The 24,633-nt window shown below is 38.9% G+C and overlaps 1 protein-coding gene across 1 annotated transcript in view; it reads right to left on the bottom strand.

Moving 5' to 3' along the window:
- The window catches only part of KIF26A (kinesin family member 26A), a 184,726-nt gene that overhangs the window by 20,333 nt on the left and 139,760 nt on the right, over window positions 1-24,633 (bottom strand). The window contains exons 6-7 of the mRNA XM_063290394.1: window positions 5,420-5,626; window positions 2,250-2,343 (exon numbers count right to left, since the gene is read on the bottom strand). Coding sequence (XP_063146464.1) covers window positions 2,250-2,343; window positions 5,420-5,626 — 301 coding nt within the window. The remainder of the gene's footprint in view (window positions 1-2,249; window positions 2,344-5,419; window positions 5,627-24,633) is intronic.

The raw sequence follows: 24,633 nt of genomic DNA, 5'->3' as shown, positions 1-24,633 counted from the left end.
ATGGAGAGCAAATGGAAAGGTAATTGGCCCAGTAAGCACATGACTCTAGCTGCAGTGTCAACTTGCCCTTTCACACAGGAAGTATGGGAATTATCAGAGTTTTCTAATTAGGTAGAAGGAAGGAGGAGGATTCTCCTGCTCTCCAGTTCATCTCTTCTTGTTCTGTCAAGAATCTGTTCTTCTTTTTATGTTTCAGGAGGATTCACATGCACCAAGACCAACAACTGGATTATTTATGAGTAATTAATAAACAAATGAACTGCCTGAAGAGCTGACTTGCTGGTGAAAGGAGAAGAAAGGAGGACGCAGGGGTCTTTGTGAAAGGAAGGAAGCCACTACTCCCACCCCCCACTGTCAATCTTCCCAACGCAGAGAATGGATGTTGTCTTTCCTCAGAGAAGAAAAGAAATGGTGGAGAAGAAAAAAAAGCTGCTTCATCTGCTCTCATTTCCCAATAAGTCTGTTCATGAGGTCACATGGCTGGCTGTCCTTAATGCAGCCACCCTCCTCATCAACTATTCTGCTCATGGAAACACAAAACATGCCATCACTCACAAATTCACAATCCCTGTGTAGATATTTCAAGGAAAAGTAAATTACTTCTTCACTCACAAACAGCTAATCTTTCATCATGCAATCAACTGAGATCAATCCTAAACGGGGAATTACAGTGTAAATTAGGGAAGTAGTGGAAGATAAGCCAGTTCCAAAAACTTGCCAGCTCATGCCTTTCAAGAAGAGTTTTGTATTTGTGGGAGATACTTTTGGGGGGCTCTATTGCATTTTTTTAAATGTCCTAGTTACTGGCAATATTTGTCATCTTAGGCTGATGAAGGCAAAGGACCTAATTCTGGGATCTTGTGGAGAATCCAAGGCTCCCTAGCCTTCATTTGGGACTTATAATCAGTGAGAATAATTAGGAGTAGATTCATAGAATGTAAGGACTGGAAAGCATTTGGAGATCTAATCCAATCCCCTGTTCAGGAATCCACTAGTACAGCATCACCAACTGATGGCCATTCAGCTTCCAGGGTCCACCACCTTCCAAGACACTGTTCCACTGTTAAAAAAGTCCAACTGAAATCTATTTCTATTGTTTCTTATCCTGTCTTCTGGATCAGCTCGGAACAATTGTACACTGTCTTCTACAGTGGCAATCCTTCAGATACTTGAAGACAATTAATTACATCTCTCCACAGTCTTCTCTTCTCCAGGCTAAACCTATTCAAAACCTCCAGTCATTCCTCATTAATTTTTCCTCATCTCTTAGCATTAGTTGTTCACCTCTGGACACCAGTTTGTCAGGGACTTTCCTAAAAATCTGGCATGCAGAACTGCACAATATTCCAGGTGTGGTCTAACTGATGTAGAATAAATAAGAGCAATGACTTATCTTGATCCTAGTATTACACTTCTATTAATGCAACATATCATTTAAATGGCATTTGACTTCTGCCAATCAAGTGCTTTGGATTTGTATCAGGGGCCTCATGATGGATATTCCTCCCCACATTGGGACAGTAATTTTCTACCAGTAAAAGGGCACTTCCCTCCTAGTTTGGTTTACTTTATATAGTCATCCAAAAAAAACCTAGGATTGCATTTTAAAACAAATGGAAATATTTATTCAATTCTGAAGTTGGATTTTCCATATATGAAAAATCCAATACTCATACTGCATCCACAAATCTCAATGGTGATTTTCCAGCTAAGGGATAAAAATGGGCTATAAGCAGATAACATCTGGCTTACAAAAATAGAACACCCTGTTCATACATGCCCTCAGATTATAGCCAATGTCACACACCTTAACAAAACAAACGAACAATAGGAAAGAACAGATGCAAAAGGTAGCTTTTATATATTTCATTATTAATCCTTTGATATTTACAGTACTCAATTAATTTTTCCATCCTTTGTAACTTCTTTTTACGTAAAGCCAATGAATTTCTGCAAGTCTTTTGCTCCGTTTGAATTTTGTCACATCTGTCCCTGCAAAAGCCTGATCCTAGAGAACCTAATAGATGCACATAGCTACATTTTACCTTTTCTCTAATGGATTTTTCTAAAAAGAAAGAATACGCACAACTTAAAGTCCCAGTGTAGAAATAAAGCAGGAGAAGTTTGCACAGCTAATTAAAAAGAAATTCTAATCTATTCATATACTCCAGGTTTATTGTTCCAAGAGCTGACAGCATGTAATTACCAGGTTGACATAGTAATTAACTGTAATGAATTTGGGAGCTCACCAAGCTTGACATGGCCAAAGCAAAAGATGCAACCATCTGCACCATTCACGACAGACTGGATTACTTCTGCTACTGTTCCAGAGCATACCTCAGCCTAGCAGAGAAGTTGGAAGTCAGTTAAAAAGCATGGACTCGGATGCATTGTATTGTTCTTTTTACATGAAAATAATGGTTCTTAACACAATATAGTTGCACATTTCACAGCATTAGTTATACTATTCTAGTGTCTATATCCCATTTCTTTCCAATAAAATCTATTACATAAGCCCAAAATGATTTCCTATCCCAATAGAGAGGGTGCCATGGAGTATCAATTTTGTGATCTCAGTTACAAAGGGAATATTAACCAACAAAACACAGGAGTAAATAATGTCTCATCATCCTTTTTTTTTTTTTAATACCAGTGGGCCATGCACTGCCAAGAAGCTACCTGAGATCTAGGCTTAGGGGAAGGGAGTAAACTCAAGCACCCCAAATAAAATTTTTTGGAATTTCTTTGTTTTAATCTTAATGATGATAACCACATCCACTGGAACACACACCCACACACAAAGGTCATGCTTTTAGGTCTCATCTGTGTGCTGGGGAAGAGAAAAGGATTGCTATCCAATGGGAAGAAAACACATTTCCTTTTTTCAAATGTAATGGAAGCACAGGAAATAGAAGTCCAAATTATGCACACTTGTTCTATTACTGTTTTTTGAGCTTCAGATGCATGTGTCATCTCCTGCCAGCTTTATGTTTTCCTTTACTGGCCAGGGAGCCATTCAGAACAGCAGTAAACCTTCTGCTGTACCATATGTATTTGGTCTGGTTCACTTCAGACAAAACACCCAGTTCCTCAGCTAAACCTCTGTTTCATTGCCATTTTTCTCCTGACAACCATAATTATAGCTAAGGGTACATCTGTAATATACTGTAAATTTAAGGCTAACCAAGTTTCCACATAATCTAACTTCACATCCTCACTTTGGATAAACTGACCTTAATCATGGTTAATACTAACAATTTTTGCTCATAAAAACAATGTGCAGATCAACTGTAAGCCCACATTTCAAATTTTGATCAAGTAGAAAATGCAGATTTCTTAGTTTTATCATACATTAAAATCATAGGCAGCTGTCTTAACCAAAATCAAGGCTACTTGGGAAATGCAGGGGAAATTCATGCTACAACAGAAAGGAAAGGGAGTCATAAAACCCACTGACACCTGACTCCATGTCTCCATCTTAGTAATATAACATGCTAGTGGAATATTACATCTAACCAGCTAAAATGAGAGGTCAAGATATATTTACACACCACACTTAATTAAATTACTGAATTAACTTATTTTCTGAGATTCTACAATATACTGAACTATATTCTAATCAAGCAGCCTGGCTTCATGTAATATGCCATGCCATCAAAAAGCTTAATCAAGGCTGCATTAACAAATTACATTAATGCAGCCTTCTCCCATTGTTTCTGTTTGCCCCACCAGATCCAACAGAGAGGGCATGCCCCGGGTCCCTTCCACTGAACAGTACCATCTTGTTGGACCAAGGAGTTGTGCCTTCTCTGTGGCAGCACCTGCCTTGTGGAACAGCGTCACCCTGGAGATTCAGATGACCCCAACCGTATTAGCCTTTCATGAAGTGCTCATTGTTTCCAGGCATCCAGGCTAGGTTAGGCAAGCTCTGTTTTGGATGGGGTTTTAGGACTGGAATGTATCATTTACCTTGGGCATCATGGTTTATTGTTTTTAATTGTTGGGTTTTTTAATCTCTGTGCATGTGCACTGCCCAGAGTCAATTCTGTGAGATGGACTGCCATATAAATTATCTAAATTAAAAAAAAAACTCTAACTGACCTAGTCAAGTGTATTGTGTGAACACAGCAATGTATTTCCAGAACTGGGTGGTGGTGATGGTGGAATGCAACGTCCATTGACATGTAGATGAATACCAGACAGCAAGTTCAGGATATATTGGGCAGTTATATATGAAATAAAGCATAGTTGAGTTCTTTGTAACTGTTTTAGTACTTTTTTTTATTCATGCCAACTGAATGAGAAAGGAAGAAGAAACAGCAAGAATTATGGAGAACAGTGGGCTTTTTCTCAGACCCAGAAAAGAAAAAGAACCAAGGGGAGGTGGGTGGATATGCCACAGTGGATGAAGGAGATCAGACATCTTCCTAATACCCTTTTTTCTTTGTTTTGACTTCCATGCATTGGTCTATGCTGACAGAGTAAACAGCAAAACTAGTTAAATACCCTGTTAGCTCTGCTTTCAGCTCTACTTTCAAGAATAGGTTATTGCCGTCTTCCCATTGTTTGCAATGGGACACTAACTTATCTATTATGAACATCCTACACATCTTTTTAATGAAAGGTTCCAGGGCACCTTGTAAGGCATGTGCTAAGGGTGCTGTTTAGGCCTGCTGGCCTCCTTGCATTATACGTATATGCAGTACAATCCTTCCAATACACATGCATAAGATCACAGGCTGAGAATCTATTTTAAACATGGGTCATTGTTCTGTAGCTACATATCATCCAGAAAGATTAACAATGATGGGCATCCATCTTTTAGGGAGGGCTGTCTGCCACAACATATTTTCTCAAAGAGTCATGCCTATGTTTCCTCAAAAACAGTATGAAAATCATTGCAGTATTCCAGGTTTTCCCACTTCTTTAAGTGCTAGGGACTATGAGAACTGAAGTCAACATACCTGGAAAGACCACCTATATAAAACTAGACTATCCATTTTATTCTATCCTTCTACATTCAACATTTGAAGATCTCTCATAATGGTATAGATAAACCCAAATCTATAAATGTTATGCCACAACTAAGACTAAAGAGGGATACGCCATCATGAACCGTGCAACAGCAAGTCACAAGTTGTACGTGTATGTTGCTTTAAACTACACAAGAAAGTATAGTAGGAATATAATCACTGAACAGAATTATCTCTACAGATATTGCTTCTTAATTTCACATCTGGGCTAAATTAAAACAGCATGAGACCTTGCAAACTGACTATTAATTAGCATGCCTTCCCAGTAATTAAACCAACTAATTCAAAGGAAAAAAACTATAAAAGCAGGAAAGAACTCTCTTGCCAGAATTAAAGTGCCATGGCAGCAACCCAAATTATGAGCTTTATATGCTCAGCTTTGATACCTGGGAAGCATCCTGGGGGAATACTGCATCAAAGGCAAACATCTTTGGGACAGCCACAGCTCCTCTTCGGTGACTTGCATTAGACCCACTTGTGGATGGGTCATAAAGTGTGATCTGCTTTTTTCGTGAATCTACTTTCAGAAACGACATTGATTCTGATGTGTTGTGTGTTCCTTGTGACGGGCAAATTCTCACCATCACTTTCACCTAAAAATCATCAAAAATATATGGATTTTAGTCTTCAGCTTCAGGTAAACAATAACATTGTATCTCAAATCTTTGCCTTACAGTGACTATACAGCACTGAATGAGACCATGAGTTCATCTAGCTATCTACTATACTGTATAGGTAAAGGTAAAGGTAAAGGTTTCCCGTAACATTAAGTCCAGTCGTGTCCGACTCTAGGGGGCGGTGCTCATCTCCGTTTCAAAGCTGAAGAGCCAGTGTTTGCCCGTAGACACTTCCGTGGTCATGTGGCCGGCATGACTAAATGGAATGCCATTACCTGCCCGCCAAAGCGGTACCTATTAATCTACTCACATTTGCATGTTTTTGAACTGCTAGGTTGGCAAGAGCTGGGACTAGCAACGGAAGCTCACCCCGTCATGCGGATTCGAACCGCCGACCTTCCGATCAGCAAGCTCAGCAGCTCAGCGGTTTAACCCGCAGCGCCACCACGTCCCTACTATACTGTATACATACAGTATATTAGCTGGCAGAGGATTTCATACGTGGGTCTTTCTGAGTTCTTTCTGATTTTGACCTTTTGCATACACAGAATGTGTTCTTCCACTGAGCTACAGCCCATGTCTTAAGCTTGAATTAATTAGCCTTCAGAAGAAATATATTATTAGTCATATAATTTCAAACATAATGGTTTTCCACAAAATCTTCACATATTCTACCGTCTTGCCTCTGTGCAGATGCTTCCTTATACGTGCATAGTGAGCTTCCATACATCATGCTCAGAACATTATACAATAATGTACAAAGGAGTGATAGAGGCCAAAAGTAGGTAACCTTGCACATTCATGTTTTACTCAGTCTAAAACATATGGAGAAATTTCCTGTTACAAGTATATGATGACAGCTGCTGTCTTCAATGGCTGCAAAGAGGGAAGAGACAAATTCATGAAAGATAGTTCTATCAGTGGCAATGAATCATGAGAGCTAAACGGGACCTCCATGTTCAAGGCAATGTATCAATAAATATCAATTGTACTGTAATGCCAGCATTATGTAATGTTTAACATACAGGATTTGGATGGGAAAGACTCAAGTTCAAGCTCTATTCAATTATAGAGCTGAAGGAGAGACTTTAAGTCAGTCACTTTCTCTCAGACAAGTTTTTATGGTGGAGATAAAACCAGGGGAACTCCTCTCCCTGTTCCAACTTACTTTTTGAGCTCTTAAGATAAAAAGCAAGAATATACTGTACAAACGTATATACTGCATACATATATTTTCTAGCCAAAAATATGCTGGATTAACTAAAACATGTTGAAGGTAGAAATAGATTTCTAAAAAAAAAAAGCACCAGTTCAGAGTGCTTTGCCATCCTAGGAAATATTTCCCATTATGCAAACCTCAACATTATTTTTTATACAAAACAAGGTTAATTATCTACTGAGGTCTTTTTGGCTAGAAACACTTCACTACCAGGAATTCTTCAAACATATTAGCTCTGGGAAATCACTCTCTTATTGTAGCATTTAGGTTTCTTTCCCTCCTCCATCTAAATGTGATATGAATACAACAAGACAGTCCTAGAAAATAAGTGAACCTTAAAATAAAATAAGCAATTGCTTCAAAGCGAAAATGTATATTGTAGGTGACACATTCAAGGCTACTTTCCAATAAAAGCTGCATGAAGCTACCAGCAGTATGTGTTTGAGAGGTTCCTCCGACCTTGAGAATGTTGCCAAGGGGCCAAATAAGTAATATTTTCTGTACAAAAATATGCAAAGAGGGTATCAGTTCAAAAATGCACTGGAGTATAACGAACTACAGCCACACATATTGCCTGCATATATCAATAAGGGGCACTTATCAGGTTTTATGCTTGCTACACCAATGCTCACTTCAGTCATCATGATTTTACCCTGACTGACCTTAGGAAAATGTTAGATTTCAACAGCAACAAACTGATCTTCCCAAACAACTGAGTTTATAAAATAAGGTGAACCAAAACTGACTTTCTCTGCAAGTAGAATCTAACAAATGCCTCAATCAGGCATGGTCTTCAATTATGCTACAAGAGGAATGTCAGACTCATAACATGTATGTCCCTTAAAGCATTTATGTCCCTTGGTTTATCTAGGGAATGAGAGAAGACTCTTCCAACCTAGTTAAAAGGATAGTTATGTTTCTGAGACCTCTTGACAGGCTTGAAAAATACAGTACCCAAAAGAGCAAAACAGGGAAATGGAAAGGAAATACAAACCATATCCTGACTGCAAAATTTGAATCAGGACCTGATAGGAATCAGCCACAGATATAAGCAGAATAACTCAATGCCTCTGAATATACAGTGAGGAAAGAACATAGCTTCATCATAATTCTAACTGTTCATATCTAAAATTAAAGACTGGAATTTGGAGGAACAATCTTTCAAGCCTTTCCCCCCCTTTTTTTTAAGAAACTGATCAGTACAAGAAATTTATGTGAAAATAGTTTCCACCCTGCTCTCTCAAGCATGAATGCAAATAGAAATGTTGTAAATCTCTTTGAGCTTTACAGGCTAGGGAATATATACTTTTGCATAAATATATAATATCAAATATAATCCCCAATTTTGTCTGTGTCTGTGTGTCTGTGAGAAAGGGAGAGACAGAGATGGAAGGAAATTGATTGAGTCTGATGTTCAATATAGTAAATGGCTGTACTGCAAACAGATTAACAGTCAACACTGTAAAACATTCCAGCCCTGCTTCAGATAACAGAGGAACAGTAATTTCTCCTGAAGTTATATGATCAGTTAGCCACCTGTGTATTACAACCCAAAGGTTAAGAAATATTCTTCTTTCCAAATCCTATCAATTCTCTATTGTATATCATACAAGAACCATGAAAGAAATAAAACTACCAAAAAATAGCATGTTCCTTGGGTTTGTGGATGAAATACATGGCATTTCTCTTTCCTTTAATTCCCTCTTCCACATCTGGAGGAAGATGTGAGGCCATCATCAGATGGGGTAAATTAAAGCAGGTAACCCTGAAAGGAGGTGGCGGCTGAGGATCAAAGGGAGATCTCAAAGGGGGGAAAAAACTGTTCTTTTTTAAACCCCACAGGCCAATAACTAAGATAGTGATGAAAATCCTTCAATCACTATTCAATGCTCTAGGGATGAAGGTGCTTCCCTGAAGGTCACAACCTACCCAATCAACAAGAGCAAGAGAAAAAGCCCAGGCTAGAGTACCTAAGGCTATTGCCATGCACTTAAGTGAAGCAAAGAAAATAAAAGCTATGGATGCAAAATCAGTGGCACAAAGCTAGCAATTTCGAGGAGGGAAAAAAAGACGTGTAAGATGCTAATTTCCATAACTCATTGCATGTCAATATTTCTCCTACAAATATGCAATCTCATTTGTGCACACTGAAAACTACACAAATTTCAGAGTATGAATACACTTAGACCTGTGATGTATTCAATTTGTTTGTTCACTTAATTATAATAAGACTTGTTTTGTATTTCACCCAGAGTCCCCCAATGGGAGGAGATGGGCAGGGACGAATTGGATTGATTGATTGATTGATTGATTGATTGATTGATTAAATAAATAAATAAATAAATAAATAAATAAATAAATAAATAAATTTCTCCCACATGTAGTGGCAATGAAGGACCTTAAGAGTGAAGCATTGAGGGTTTTGTACAAAACTGCTCAGATGTATCTTAAGAAGCTTAGAATGTATACATCTCTTGCACAAAGTTAACCTACTCATACAGATAAAGATGCAAAGTTCCTGGTACTGCATCATTTCAGACAAGATGGGTGAGTGCACACTCTTTCAATATAAAAATCCCCCTATTTGCTGGAAATAACCAGCATCTTTTTTGATATGCTATGATTGATTGTATGTGCAGAGGATCAGTTCTACATGAAAAAACATTCAAACAAATAAAATTCCACCTAAGTCTGAATTGATCTAGTCTAGTAAATTATTTATTATCTACATGAGTGTCCATGAGATCTTTTTGTGTTTTGAGCATAATGGAGGAACCATTTTTAATTACATTTTGAGACTCCAGATACTATATCTACCTACCTACCTGCCTACATAAGCTATGTCCCCTTCTAAGAAACGGCAGCAACCATTTTGTGATCTGAATTTATCTCTGCATCTGAGCGAGCTTAGGAGACTTGAAGAAAAAAAATATACAGGTATAAATATCTATTTTCTCATCCCTCTTTTGTTCCATAGTGACTAAGCAGCATTTAAGTGGAAAGGATCATGGAGGAGGAGCTGCTGTTGAGGGCTTGCTTCTTTAAAATCATTGTTGAGGGAGTCTGGAGATGAGACGCTATGTTTATTTCTTTATTTCTTTATTAAAGAGATTTATATGGCCACTCAACTCACTCATGGTGACTCTAGGCGGCTTACAAAAATAAAACACACTATACTGTACAGCAGCCTTTCTCAACCTTTTGACCCTGGAGGACCCCTTGGAATACTGTATTGATCGGGGAACCTCTGCACATTCAGGCTCAAATATAGGCCACAAGTTACAAAATTATACTGGTTCCATGTGTAGGCCTATGTATATGCATTTACAGTGTTCTTAAACTAAAAATAAACTATGACACTTACCTCTTTAATGTGAAGTTGTCTGAATTTGAAATAATTTTTAAAGTAAGTTGTGATCTCCTAGTGACCTCTCGCAGAACCCCAGGGCTCCACGGAACCCTGGTTGAGAAACCCTGCTGTAGACTCTTGTGGCAGCTTGTCCTAGCAGAACAATCCACTGCTACATAGGCAACCTCTACCCCAAATGAGGAATATTACACTGAAACTGGATGACTACAGGGTTACAATAGAAATGGACCTGACTATGCACAAATTCACCATACCCCACCACCTCCAGACACTTTTCCACTGTTATCACAAGCACTTGAGGAAGATTAAGGAGAGATGACTTTAAAAAATGAGTTGATAAAACAGACAGATCTGATGCATGAAACCAAGACTCATGGCGCCCTACTATTCAGCTTCCAGTCCCTCAAAGTCTTGCACACCTCCTTGCAAGTAGGCAGAAGCATATGACTCTAAACGCTGCCAACTGACTGGCTCCCAAGCCCCCTGGATATATTAAAGTCACCTCCTGAAACATTACTGGATAGGCAGAACAATCTTGGGGATACCTCCTTTGAATAGTACTTTGATTCTATTTTCCTACAGGAGACATGGTACTAGGATATTTCCTCCCCATTTTTTTATGTATTTCCTCATATACCCTTCCACCAGTGAAATTTGATTTGCATAGAAGAGCAAGTGGTGGGCTGTCAACTTTCATTTCAGTTGACATTAAGGGAACTATACAGCAGAGGGATTGGTCTGATAGTGATCATGTCCAGGTAATCTGGGTAGATAGTAAATCCTTTGGGTCAATTCTTTGTATTCATATTTATTTCCCTGTTAGCAAGAATCTAAACCTGTGGTTTAAAGCTTGGTCCTCTCTGCAAACTGTTTTGGAGAATACTGACAATTGCTGCCAAATGCAGATAATTTATCAGCTGGAGACTTTAATGCCAGAATTAGTAAAGATGTTAACAGTTACATCAGGAAGACATAGGCCAGCCCAGAAGACGAGTGGTATCTGCCTTGGTCCTCCATGGACGAAATATTAAACAAACAAGGGGTTTCCTTATTGAATTGTTAGATTTGGGCTCTATAGTCCTCATGGTACCAATCTGGATGGCTCAAACAAGCATTATATGTGTTAAAGGAGTACAGGAGGCAGTGTAATTATTTCTTGATAACATCTGCATTTTTTCTCAGGTTAATTCTTTTGACATCCAGAACAGAAAGCAACTACTTACCATTTGTTCTGAACATTTTGGTACAGAAGAATCCTCTCCCTCTGAGATGTTATAATCCAGGTGGTAGTACTCAGATTAAAGATTGCCTTAGGAGGAGTTCCAACCTCAGTGAGAAATTACTGCTTTACTAAATATCCAGCAGATGCTGAATCAAAGCCACCTCATATTGCACACTAATTCAAATGTGTATCTTATTTTCTGCATAATCAATCATATACTATACTCTCAGTGACCACTGTATGCCAATCCAGAAAGACCAATATAAAGAAGGGATGGTTTGACCATGACTGTAGACTTCAAAGACAAGCTCTGAGAAAGCATCAAAGGAAAGTTGGGGAGTATAATTCTGCCCCTATACTTAATTGAACTATTGATTCAACTTTGATCCCAATATAAGGAAGTTGCAACGCAGAATTGGGTTCAATATTTCTCTCTATATATAGCTGTCCACATACTGTGGCCACAACTGCTGACATAGAACTCAACACAGAGTGGTCAATAATCTCAAAACTAGAATGCAAGTAGCTGATTTTAGCTATGGCCCTTGAAAAAGCCCCAGAAAGGATATGATACCTCCAGAGGTGTGTAAGCAGAACCTCCATCGGTAGGCCCCTATTTTAACTAGACTCTTTTCAGAAGTAGACAAAACAAGCAACATACCTAATAACTCGAAACAAAGTATTATATATCCAATTTTTTAAAAAGAGCAAATAGGCAAGAACCTCCCAACTACTGCCTAATCAGTCTTTCAGACATCTACTCCTAGCTTTATGCCCATCATCTATTGAAGAAATTGGAGGATTGGGAGGATGCAACAAACTCTTTTTCCCTCCTGTGTGTGAAAGGTCCCCTATGCAAGCACTGAATCATGTCTGACGCTTTGGGGGGATGCCACTTTCGCAATATTTTCTTGGCAGACTGTAGCGGGGAGGTTTGCCATTGCCTTCCCCAGTCGTCACCTTCCCCAGCAAGCTGGGTGCTCATTTTACCGACCTTGGAAAGATGGAAGGCTGAGTCAACCTGAGCTGGCTACCCAAGAATCCAGCCTCCACTGGGATCAAACTCGGGTCGTGAGGAGAGTTTCGGTTGCAATACTGCCACCTACCACTCTGCACCACACAAGGCTGTTTTTCCTTCCTACTACTATTCAATACATTCCCATCTACTATAATAAACTAAAAAAACATATAAATTGTCTGCCATTGTACTTGATAATACAAAGATTTTAATAATCTTAATCATATTAAACCCAAAACCAGACTTTTAAAATTATACTTTAATAATCTTAATCCAAATCATTAAAAATAAATGAAATCAGCCAAACCCTAAAAGCAATCCAGATAAATATTCTTAAACCCTTATCCCACTTCAAAATAAACCAGAGCATTTACATATCCCCAAAATGCACAGCGAGTTTTTTTCTTAAGTCAAACAGCCCAACTGCCCCTCTCAAAAACTCTGACTTCTCTTCAGGAGATCTCCCATACATAATAACCCCTTCTTTTCCATGGCTTTCCATCAGAAGATCAATTTCACTTGTGGCTTGCAATTCAATCTCTCCCTTTAATTTCTTCAACTCGACTATCTGATCTTCATCCAGCATTTCAACAGAAATCCTGATCTCACTCTTAGAAGAGACACTTCTGTCACTGTTAAATTCCTCAGTTTCATCCACGACATCCCCAACCAGATGACACATTTTAGACCTCATATTTTCCACAATGTCCTGAATCCCTTGCATAAAAACTTGGTAGGAGTCAGAAAGTATCTGTTTAAAATCTTGTTGGAAGTCAGAGAAAGTCTGTTTAAAATCCTCCATGTCTCACACAATAGATTATGGCGCCCCCTAGGAGCTTAACCAGCGAAAGTCAAAGATATGAAAGAATTCATATTTTTACACAAGTGAAAGTGAGATATGCAGACAGTTCCCCAGGGGAAGTAGAGGCAGAAAACTGAAAGTTCAAAACAGCCTATTCGACGGGTAGCAAAATGCTAATATCTTCAAATTTAGTACAAAAATAATAACAGGGAGCCAATTATTTACTCTCAATCCTCCTTAATATTTGGAGGGAAAACAAAGTTCAAAACTTAAACAGAATTGTTGAAAAAATTGATCCCAAAAATAACGATAAGCACCAAGAGAACCTGCTTCTCCTTGCTGTAGAAAGCCTTTCTTAGGGTATGCATACTTAAAAGAAATATAAATTGGGTGATTTAGAAATGGAGTGGCCGGTCTTCGTGTCCCTTTAAGGCTACAGTGCGGCTTGGAAATGGTGACATCCCAGCCTCCCAGCTAGCTCTTACCAGTCAAGTGCAAATGCTGTTTGTGATCTTCTAGCTGCAAGCAGCCATCTGGAGGACAGATGGGGTGATTCTAGGTGTTTTCCTTTTTTTGGAAAAACACTCCTGGGCTTCAGGAAAAACCTGCCTGAGCCCAAAAAAACTTGCCACTTTGTCAGTTCTGCCTACTGAGCCCACAGGCACAGCTGTTCAGTCCACCATGTCTCCACCAGAAGTCACAGGCATGACTTTGTAAAGGTCGTAACACAATAGAACATTGCATTACTCTGAAGGGTTTAATTCAAAAATACACCAATGTATTCATAAACAATTTTACATAGCATTTATTGCTATCACGTCTGCTTTTGATTCAACAGACAAGCCCCGATAATGAGAGAAATTTAAAACAACAGACATTGATAGACAGCTACTCAGCCTAGTAATCAAACTACACACCAATATGGCCAGAGTGAGAGTTGGCCATCAAGGATCTTTATCAGGTCCCATATCATTGGGGAGAGGTGTTAAACAGGGGTGTCTACTCACCCCTTTTTAGGTAATTTTTATATTAATGATATCATGGTGGCTATGGAGTCACCATGTTTTTTTCTCCACGTCCCTCAGAGGACATAAAATCTCAATCCCAATGTACGCTGATGACATGACTCTTATTTCCTGCACTGAGATTAGTTTTAGAAAATTACTGACTAGGTTGGTTAATTGTAACAGGGAAAAATTGAGGATAAACCATGACAAAACAAAGGTAGTGGTCTTTGGCAGAAGAAATATCAAGCATAGGTAGTCAGATAATGCCCATCACATAGAGTAATGCTCTTTCTTTAAATACTTAGGCATTTCTAAGTCCCTTGGATGGAAAAGACACAAATCAACTCTCTTAGCACACAGTGGGGTTTATTCTGAAATATTTCTACTCCAAAGGAGGGCAGTTAGCAGTACCTGCACTCAAAATATTTTGTGCTAAAGTGATAGCCCAGATATTATATGGGGCTGAGAAATGGGGATTGGATGAGAAGTTGCCTCGTTGGAAGTAGAGCAAAAAATCTTCTAAGGAAGATTCTGGGCATCCCTCAGAGCATTCCTGCTACCTATTTTAGGATGGAAGTGTTATTGTCCTCAATCTCTTGCTTTGCTAAAATACTGTAAGAAATCTGACTGAGATCCCCACTTAGCTGAACTCTGTTTTGTTTTGTTTTGTTTTGTTTTATTACATGGGTGGAAATCAGTGGATCAAACTCCCATCTCCTATCCTACAATTGCATTTCCTGCCCTCTTTAGAGGAACTTAGTTCTAGGAACAGTGAAGAAATCAGAGATAATTTTTTTAAATAGGATGCCTGTAGAGGTGCTGTACAGCTTCATCTTGGTGCCACCATTATAAGAAATACAGAAGCTTCTCCCAATATCTGGTCAACGTAACTGAGGAAGGCTTTTACACTTCTCCACTTTTAGACCATGCCTACTGCATACCTCAAAGGGAGATTTTGTAAATGTCCAGTGGAACAGGGCCTCTGCTTTGAGGTGTCAGTCAAGTAGGGACATCATCCATTACATCCTCATCTGCCCTATCTAGGGGAAAAATACTGATGATAAACAAACTGAAGGAATCAGACACCAAACAACTGAACTGCCTGCTTGGTTTTGTGATTCCAACTGTTAATGGCCAGGTTGCTACCTTTGCCATGCTTCCTTTCTGGAAAGAAATTTTAAAGCTCTTTAGTACTGGTTCCATCTTAACTCAACTCCCCTGCATGCCTTTCTACTGTTATTTTCCTTTTTCTTATTGTTTTTCTTTTTTAAAAATTCTACGCAATGTTGTTACAACCTGCGATCACAACAATCAACTTATTGATTGGATTTTGATAGCTTTAAGTAAATGTATTATGGCTTAAACTTTGGCCTGTAGTCCACAAAAGTTTATGCCATGCTAAATTAGATTGCTCCACAGTACCATAGTATTTAGTAGCGTTTAACTGAATGAGATAAAAGAATGGGTTGTAGCACACAGCTGCAAAGAACCCATGAGGGAAGCTGTAGGAACACATGAACTAGTTTTGCCCTTGCCATCATTAAAATGACATCCCACACTGCTCATGTCTCCTGCAAAAAGAAACCCCATTCCAGCTAACTGTGTACTTGGATGGCTTAGGAAAGGACTCGCACTACTCAGCCACCTCTACCATTCTTTCAGTGAAACCGGGGGCCCATTTTAGCCACCCTTCACAGTGAGAGGTCACATATATGGAGGAAATGTGAAAAATGAGCAGAAACAATTTGTATGAGAGAAGACGGTAAATCAGAGTAGAATAGAATTAGTGTTAGCGATTAATGAAATAACAGCATCTGTTGTTTAACTGTTCTGTATAGCGGTCCGCTTCTATATTCTGTTGATGACAAAATTTCCTATGCTCTGGCACAAGGAAAGGATCTTGTAGACATCCATGTCAGTAACACAGAAACTCTAATGAAGGTCTTACAAAAGTGCCCTGAACTTATCATGGTGACAGAGAGGGACTGACCCTGCCTTCGAACAGCATCAGCATATACAATGAGGACCTCTGCATCCAGATAGTTGAGTGTATGGTTCATTTCCATAGAAGCTCAGACCCTGATAAGTGAGTTTGAGTTCTCGTGGAAGCAAACACACATATATCTGTAGACATTGGAGGTCTTTTCAAAACAGATGTCCTCACTCTTCTGGTAAAACTTCACAGTGACAGTTTGGGAGGGGGGGAGGAGGAAGGGTAGGGCTTACCTACTACTCATCTGGTGAATCCAATGCCTTTTTAAAACACTTCAATATGATTTTCTTCTGTTTTTTTGCAGGGCAGGGAAGAATATGACAGACACACCTTTCAAGTTGTTGGTTATGTTAACTGCATGATCATAATCTGCATGTTTAGAAATCAAGCTGTAAGGGTTCTGCTACAAACAAATAATAATTCCTGCAAATTATCCTAAAACAAACGCGTGCATGGCAGCCTCTCTAAGCATCCTCATAAGAATGGATGCTTGTCTTTATTCATGAGGCTGTCTGTATTATGCAAATCACAAAACTATCTTGCTAATTAACTGCTTCAGTAATTCATGTGGGTTTTGTACATGGTAGGTTAACATTAAACTGCTGAACTTCTCGGATTTATACATTTCAGTTTGAGTCCAAGAGAGAAGGGTGTTCAGCAGGATTAGTGAGGGAAATCCTACCACAATCCAAAACTACTTGGTTAAAAATAAATAAAAATAGGTGGGTGATAGATTTTCAAACTATTTTAGGAAATGGGGATTGAATATAAAAAAAAAAATCTGGAAAGTTCTTTGAAACAAGTGGGGAGAAGGTAAGTATGTTATCTCATGACAATTAAAATATACACTATTTAAATGCCAATACAAGAGAAGGAAGATAGATGCAAAATTATCCCTGGAATATCTTGTTATTTTACTTTTATGGTTTTCAACATGCAGTAGGAGATCAGTAAAAGAAGGTTACAGAAGCAACACACACACTTTGAAATCCTTCTATTCCTACCCTTTTAAGGGTATGTTTAGCTGATGCTGAAATGGACAACAAATCAGACCAACCCTCCCTCAAACATTCATGTACATATATCCAACAAAACATGTAAAGCAGAGCATAAAAACAAAAAGGAGACATTTCATTTAAACATGTTTTCATTTTGGGAGCAATTAAGACTGATAGAAAAACACAGACGGAAAATACTATATAGAACACAAAGGCCACATGGAATGCAGGAAGTTTCTATTTTTACACTAAATTAAATTACCGTACCATTCTTACCAGTAAGTTGGACCATCATATCATGTAACCAAGGCCTTCATTCAGACCTGAAGCATTCCGTGGATTTAACTGCAACTGCTTCTGATAACCTATGGCACATTTATATGCAAGAATTGCTATGCCAGGAGAACAACTATCAAACTCTCTTGGGAGAACCTAAAAGAAGTACTTTCATATTGCTGTTTTCAGAATATAGCCTCTATTAAGTGACAATTGATTCTCTTTTCCCCAAAGGCTTGCACAAAACCACTTTTTTTCAAAGTGGGTGCAAAATGAAAGAAATATATATTCCTGTACGACTTTCCACCTTTCCTTTATCCATTAAATGCATTCACTAGAGAGACTATGTGTTTTATGTGTATTAATCATCCATACAATGCAGTAAACAAAAAGCAGCTGGGTTTATTATGTTATTATTACTTTATATAATCATTATAATCTCTTTTCATTCCACCTTACTTCAATCCTATAGCAGATATTACTATTATTCTATTTTACAAAATGCCTTCAGCTTTTAAAGTGAAGGGGGGGGGGGTGACCAAACTGAAGGCATGGTCTGAAGTCCTCCCAACAAATAAAGTGATTTATACTGGAAATTGCACTGAAGTTATTGGGAAACAGGTAGCAATAAAGAGGACAAAACTAAGTAGCTATTTGTTATCCATCCTACAACTGTCATAAGAAGAACTGATTAGGACATACAAGCAATTGAAGAAGAAGTCTATATACGGTAAGTAAATCATGATAGGTTATGGCTGAGGAAAAGAAGAGATAAAGACAAAACAAATGTTATTTTAAGAAATGAAAGACAAAAAATATATGATTTTTCAATTGACAAGTGGTGGATTTTTTTTTCTCCTTCTGGTTCCCATGCATATACACACACAAACACTGCTTTCAATTGTTAACACAGAAGAATTCTATCCTTCCAAAAAATTTTAAAAATTGATAGGACTTTTGGACTAAAACAAACACCTGTAGTTACTCTGGTAAGTGATACTAAATTACAAAGCATGTGCTGAATACAGCTCAAAGAAAAATAACATTCTGCATTGAAAAAAGCTCTCTACAATTCCAGAAAAAAGGAAAAGGAAGTCAAATTAGAATGCAGTACAGCACTTGTTGTAAAAAGGATGTCTTTTTTTAAATACCACAATCTGATAAATTATCTTAAGTAGCACATTAATGTCAGAAACTGAGCATAATCTAACTTCTTTTGGTTGCAATATTAAATGGCTTTCAAACATCTTCCCTACTACTCTGACATTAAATTTAACAGTGCTCAATGAGACTGCACAAAGAAATTATTCCGTGTTTTTTTTTTAAATTCTACTGCGCTAAATTATTGCCTTTTAAAAGAATTGAGCTAAAATGACTGGCACTTCTAAGTAACTTGCCCATAATATCTTATCAGCAGGACTATATGCATTCTTCAGTGTATATTAAGTCTTAAAGGGATATAAGGCTGCCAATTTCTTAAACTTGGTAATGGGCTACAGACAGGACTTATCAGTAGGATGAGTTCATCCCTCACTTATTTTGTTGGCATTAATAATGATTTATATCAAAGAACATAAAATACACCATGAGAAATTGCTCTAAGCTTGTCTACTTCCAGATGTTTGTAATACCAACTGCCACGAGACAATGGAGATATCTTCAAAATATTACATCACTTTATTTCAAAGTCAAATACAGATGTAGATCTGATTAATGCACAACAGTAAGCCACACTGTGGCTTACCATGTTGTATGAACCAACCAACAATAGTCTGGGCAATAAACCAAATTTAAATAAAACACAGCCGAGTGTGATACATGAATCACTTAGCAACATTTCCAATCTAACTAACTTTGATTAAAACTAGATTTTGCACTTCCTCCTTCCCATGCAGCATGAATTTACTGCAAGCTTCATGTGTCAGTTTAACTCTGATTTAATATTGTATCTATAACTGTATTATTTATGGTTAACATTAACTAATGGTTAGGGCCTTATTAAGCTGGAAAACTTGAAGTTAACTGTAGTACATTACTCTAAAATGTATCTCAAGGAAGCAGAATTCATGCTTGTCAGGAAAATATGTGTGGATGAATTCGCTTCTGAAGCATCTTTTCCTTAAAGAGGGTTTGTCATCAATTTACCACATGGATATGTGTTCAGTCCAGTCCTAGCAAACATTAAGAATTCTAAACCTTAGAATAATTTCCTAAAAACATTTCCAGGTTTCAAAAAGGTGCACGCTTCACCATCAAACATTTTATTAAATATTAAATTTATATGGATGCCCATCTTTCCAGTGAAACCAATCTTGTTCTAACTGAATTCAATTTTTTAAAAAAATATCTGAGTTAAGAATAGAAATGGTTTAAGCTTTTAAAATCTCCATGTCATGGCTCCGGTTCTAAACCCAACGAATCAGCACTCTTGACACAGACTGTTTAGGCATATCAAAGAGTCTTTATTGGGCAAGTAACTCAAAGCACGTTAAAGATTCAAGTAACTTAGTAATCCACAAGTGACAGTATAAGTACATTCGTCCCCCCTCCCATCAAAGCCTCTGGTGTCCCGCTTCCTTCCCCCCATCTTGCCCATCTCAGTGCGAATTCCCTGACAGCACAATCGTGCACTTTTGTCTGTCCAGGGTGCTGAATTAACATGTCTAACGTTTGGTGATTTTACAAAGGGAAGTTTGCCACGTTTCATGCATTTGCTCTTTCTTGTTGCTGATTTCTATCAATGGGCTGATGTGTGTTTTTCTTTTGGCGCCACGCCGCGGTGGCCTAGCAGTGGCCACTTTATGGCAGGATGGCTCCATGTGGTCTGGCGCGTTTTGTGTACCTGCCCCTTCCTGCTGGTGACCTGCTTTTTTATGGCAGGATGGTACCCTGGGGGGGGGGGGGCCATCCTGACATCCTGCCCCCCCGAAGATTTCCCCCTTTCTTTTTGGAGAGGCACTCCCTTGCTGTGTTTTCCCCTCCTCCTTTGGTTTTGCTGGAAATCTTTTGTGGAACTCTTTTGTCAGACTGGGTGCCCTTACATCCCAAATGTCCACCCAGTCACTCTAAGATTTGGGGAAGTGTCTCCCTTGTATTAAGTATTGCAGTCTCCCTGTGTTGTCTGGAGTCTAATATCTCTTGCACCTCAAAGTAAAGTGTTCCTCCTTGTTGACCATTACTGGTGCTGGTATTTTTCCCCCTGGGTGCCAGCATTCTGATTCTTTGGCTGGTTTTAACAAGCTGCAGTGGAAAATGGGGTGGATTTTCCTTAGGTTTTTTGGTAACTGCAATTGTACTGTTACATTGTTGATCACCTTTGTGTTTGGGAAAGGTCCTATGTATTTTGGTCCTAGTTTTTGGGAGGGTTGTGTGGATTTTAGGAATTTGACAAGTACATCTCCACCCCCATGTTTAGTTGCCACTCCCGAGCTCTTTTGCAGTCAGCATATTCCTTGTCTGTGTCTTTCACGTGCTTTAATGCACTCTGTATTGCTGGTCACCCCTCTTGCTATATGTTTCACCCATCCATCTAGCATTAGTATTTTGGACCCGCTTGCAGGCACCTCCAGGAATGCTGCAAATTCCTGTCCATTTACTACTTTGAATGGGGTGAATCCTGTGCTCTGATGTGCTGAATTGTTGTAGGCTACTTTTGCGAAGGGGAGCAGGTCCACCCAGTCATCCTGCTGGTAATTGATGCAGCATCTAAAGTATTGTTCCAATGTCTGGTTAGATCGTTCAGTCCCTCCGTTCATGGCAGGGTGATGACTAGAACTTAACCCCTGTTCCTTGCCAATCGTTTCTAGCAAAGCTCTCCAAAATTTGGAGGTGAACTGGACCCCCTGACCTGTGATTATTCTATCAGTGGTTCCTGAGAACCTGTAGTCTGTAGATGTGCTGTATGAACATCTTGGCTAGCAGCCTGGCTGTCAGAATGCTGGCACAGGGGATGAAGTGAACCTGCTTTGAAAACAGGTCAGTTACCACCCAAATCACTGTCTTTTTGTGGCCTCAGGCAGGTCTACTATAAAATCCTTACTAGGTGCATGGTTTTTGGAAACCCAAAGTGTCCAGCCGACTTCGTGTTGTGGCACCTCTCTAGGACTTTCTTCATCATGGGGTCTGGGATGTAAAGCTTCTCTCTGCTCCAGCATAACCCCTGTTCCTCTCTTAGTTGGGTTTTGTTACTCTGCTACATGTCTGCTTTTAGTGCTTCACGTAGTTCTTGCTGCACTCCCTCCTCTACCTTTGGGATCGGCTTGGCTTTCTGGCTTCTGGTTACTGCTGCCCCCCTCCCTTGTTGGGTTGGAATGATTGAGCTCACCACCTCCTCCTTCTGGCTGTTGTGTTGGGATAATCGGGATAAGGCGTCAGCCAGAAAGTTTTTTCCCACAGGCAGGTATCTTAGAGTGAAATTGAACCAGCTAAAGAACTAAGCCCACCTAATCTGCTTGGGGTTCAGCTTCCTTGGGAGGCGCAACACCTTCGAATTCTTATGGTCGGTCCATACCTTGAATGGGTGGGTTGCCCCTTCCAGTAAGTGTCTCCAGTGCATCAATGCCCATTGCAACGCAAATGCTTCCTTCTCCCACATGTGCTAGCAGCATTCCGTGTCATTAAACTTACGGGAGAGGTACGCGCATGGCAGGATGACTCCATGTGGTCTGGCGCGTTTCGTGCACCTGCCCCTTCCTGCTGGTGACTTCCTTTTTTATGGCAGGACGGTACCCGGGAGGGATGTCCTGACACTCCATTGGAAAATTCTTTTTAAAAGGATAACTGGTGTCCTGTGACTGAACGTTGAATAATGAAAGTTTGAAGAATCTCAGTCTGTCAAATTTAGAGGACATGCTTTGCTTGCTCATGATGAAGGATAAAGCCTAGAATTGTACAAGGAATAGCAATCTGCTCTATAAATCTGCTCTATTTATAGGAAGTCAAATTGTGGAAAAACTCTTTCAGCAAATTTCTCTAGGACAGGACAAATACTGTACTTAAATATTTGGAGGTTTTGGGACAGCTCTTCTTTTTATTCAGGAAAGTTCTATTATATATTTTGGAACAATAGATATCTTTTTAGGTGGAGAAGAAGAGGATAAGAAAATTCTATTCTGTTCTCAGAAATAATATTCTCTGAGCTTTAGTGAAATCATTGACATCTCTAGTGAAGGATAAAGGCTTGAAATACCAGCTTGAAAAATAATCGAGAATCAGTATGCGCAAAAGAAGTAAACAACCTGGTATACTCCATATGTTTTGGACTACAAAGCCTCAATTGCCTATTCATTGGTCACTTTGGCTGGATTAATAACAACTGTAGTTATATTAAGTGATGGGAACAAAGTTACCTACCTCTGGAATAGACAATACTTAGCAAAATTGGATGAGCTGTTTATACAAAGATGATTTTACATTAGAGATGTTGCATTTTTTACATTTCTGCAAGGTGTCTTCACAACTTCAAATATATTCTAAATGCATTATATATTAAATACATTGCAGATGAGCAACAGTAGAAATACCAGAGCCAGTACTTTGCTACTACCTTGGATAACGGAACTAAAGGTTTTATATTGCCTGTATAGTGGTAGGAGTACTCCAGCAACAGAACAAGTTGTTTAGACAAACTATAGAATCACATTCTCTGTAAAGTTCAGTAAAATCTATCAGGGAAATCACAGGGATGCTTTATAATGACATCCTCACAGCACATTGTGTCATGCAGGGACATCTACAGGGAGGGTCAAAAAAGTCAAGATGGTACCTGCAACCACATGATTGAAGCATTCCCTTTTTGCCTGCATCACATGTGCCATATTTTAAAAGGGACAGGGTTTCAATTGTGTAATCATGGCTGCCATCTAGATTTTTTAAAGCACATACACCCTGAACCCTGTGGAGTCATGTGATAATCTACTGAGAATCTTCCAACTACATTAAGTGGAAATACTTCTAGCCTTTTGTATTTTTAGCATGGAAATGATGGTCAGCTCTCTAAAGAGGCCTAAAATGACCACAAACTACTGAGAAGTCTGGAAAGTAAAAGCTGGTGACGGTTGATTTGAAGAGGTCACTATGTGGAGATTGACATTTTGGCTCTTTTAAAGAGTCCTTCCAGCAAACCTAGATGCTATTAATGGCACTCTTTCCAGCTCTATAATTCTGAGAATAAATTCTACAATAACTGTGCTTAAATGTTAATGCAACTTATTTTTGAGCTCTCCCAAGACGCTCGCATTTTTTAAGTTTAAAGCACTAACCTTTTCTCTAGCTCAATCACAAAGCAAACTTTCATCTGACAAGGTAATTTAGAAATATGTACACTGGGGAAAAATTCTTGCAAGTTATAATATGTTCCTTTAGTTCTTGCGCTCTTAGATTTTTGAAAGCTGTTTATTTCACAAGAAAAAAACGCCCAACGAATGACAATAGTTTAATGGGGGGGGGGACTAATTCGCTACATGAAAACATGTTTCCATTCCACACTCAAGTCAAAGCTTCTCCCCAGATCACATTTGCTACATAGATGCTTATGTAGTCAAAAATAATCTGTAGTCAGAATCATTGTGGCAGCAAAGAAGGGTTGTTGTTGTGGTAGAAGTCCACAAGCTGTACATACTTAGTAGTCAGGTTGTCCAGGCTTTGGGAGATCAAGTTACTGATCAGGTTTGCTGCAGGTGTTTCATCCCACATTCCAGCTTGGCTTCCTCAGTGCAAGAGTTCAGAAATGCACTGAGGAAAACTCACTGGGAATTGGGGGGAAACATCTGTAGCAAACCAGATCAATATCTTAGTATTGATCTTCCAAAGCCTAGAGAGTCCAACCACTAAGTAGATATAGCAAACTTGGGCTACCTCTCTTCCAAACAATTGTTGTCAACAAGCTGTACAATCCTATCTCTGGCAGAGCCCCTGGACTGCCAATGGCAGATGAAGACCTGACTTTTTACTCTCACATTTGAGATTTAGTGACCATAGGCTGACCATGCCTTTTGTCCCTTAAGAGCCTCTCACTTAACATTATTTATTACAGTGTGCTTTACATCGTATTTTTAACAAATACAATTATTTCTTCTAC

This window comes from Candoia aspera, chromosome 1, assembly GCF_035149785.1.
Source record: "Candoia aspera isolate rCanAsp1 chromosome 1, rCanAsp1.hap2, whole genome shotgun sequence".
Taxonomy (NCBI): Eukaryota; Metazoa; Chordata; class Lepidosauria; order Squamata; family Boidae; genus Candoia; species Candoia aspera.
Note: the sequence above shows the minus strand (reverse complement) of the source record. Positions and strands in the feature narration are given on the sequence as shown.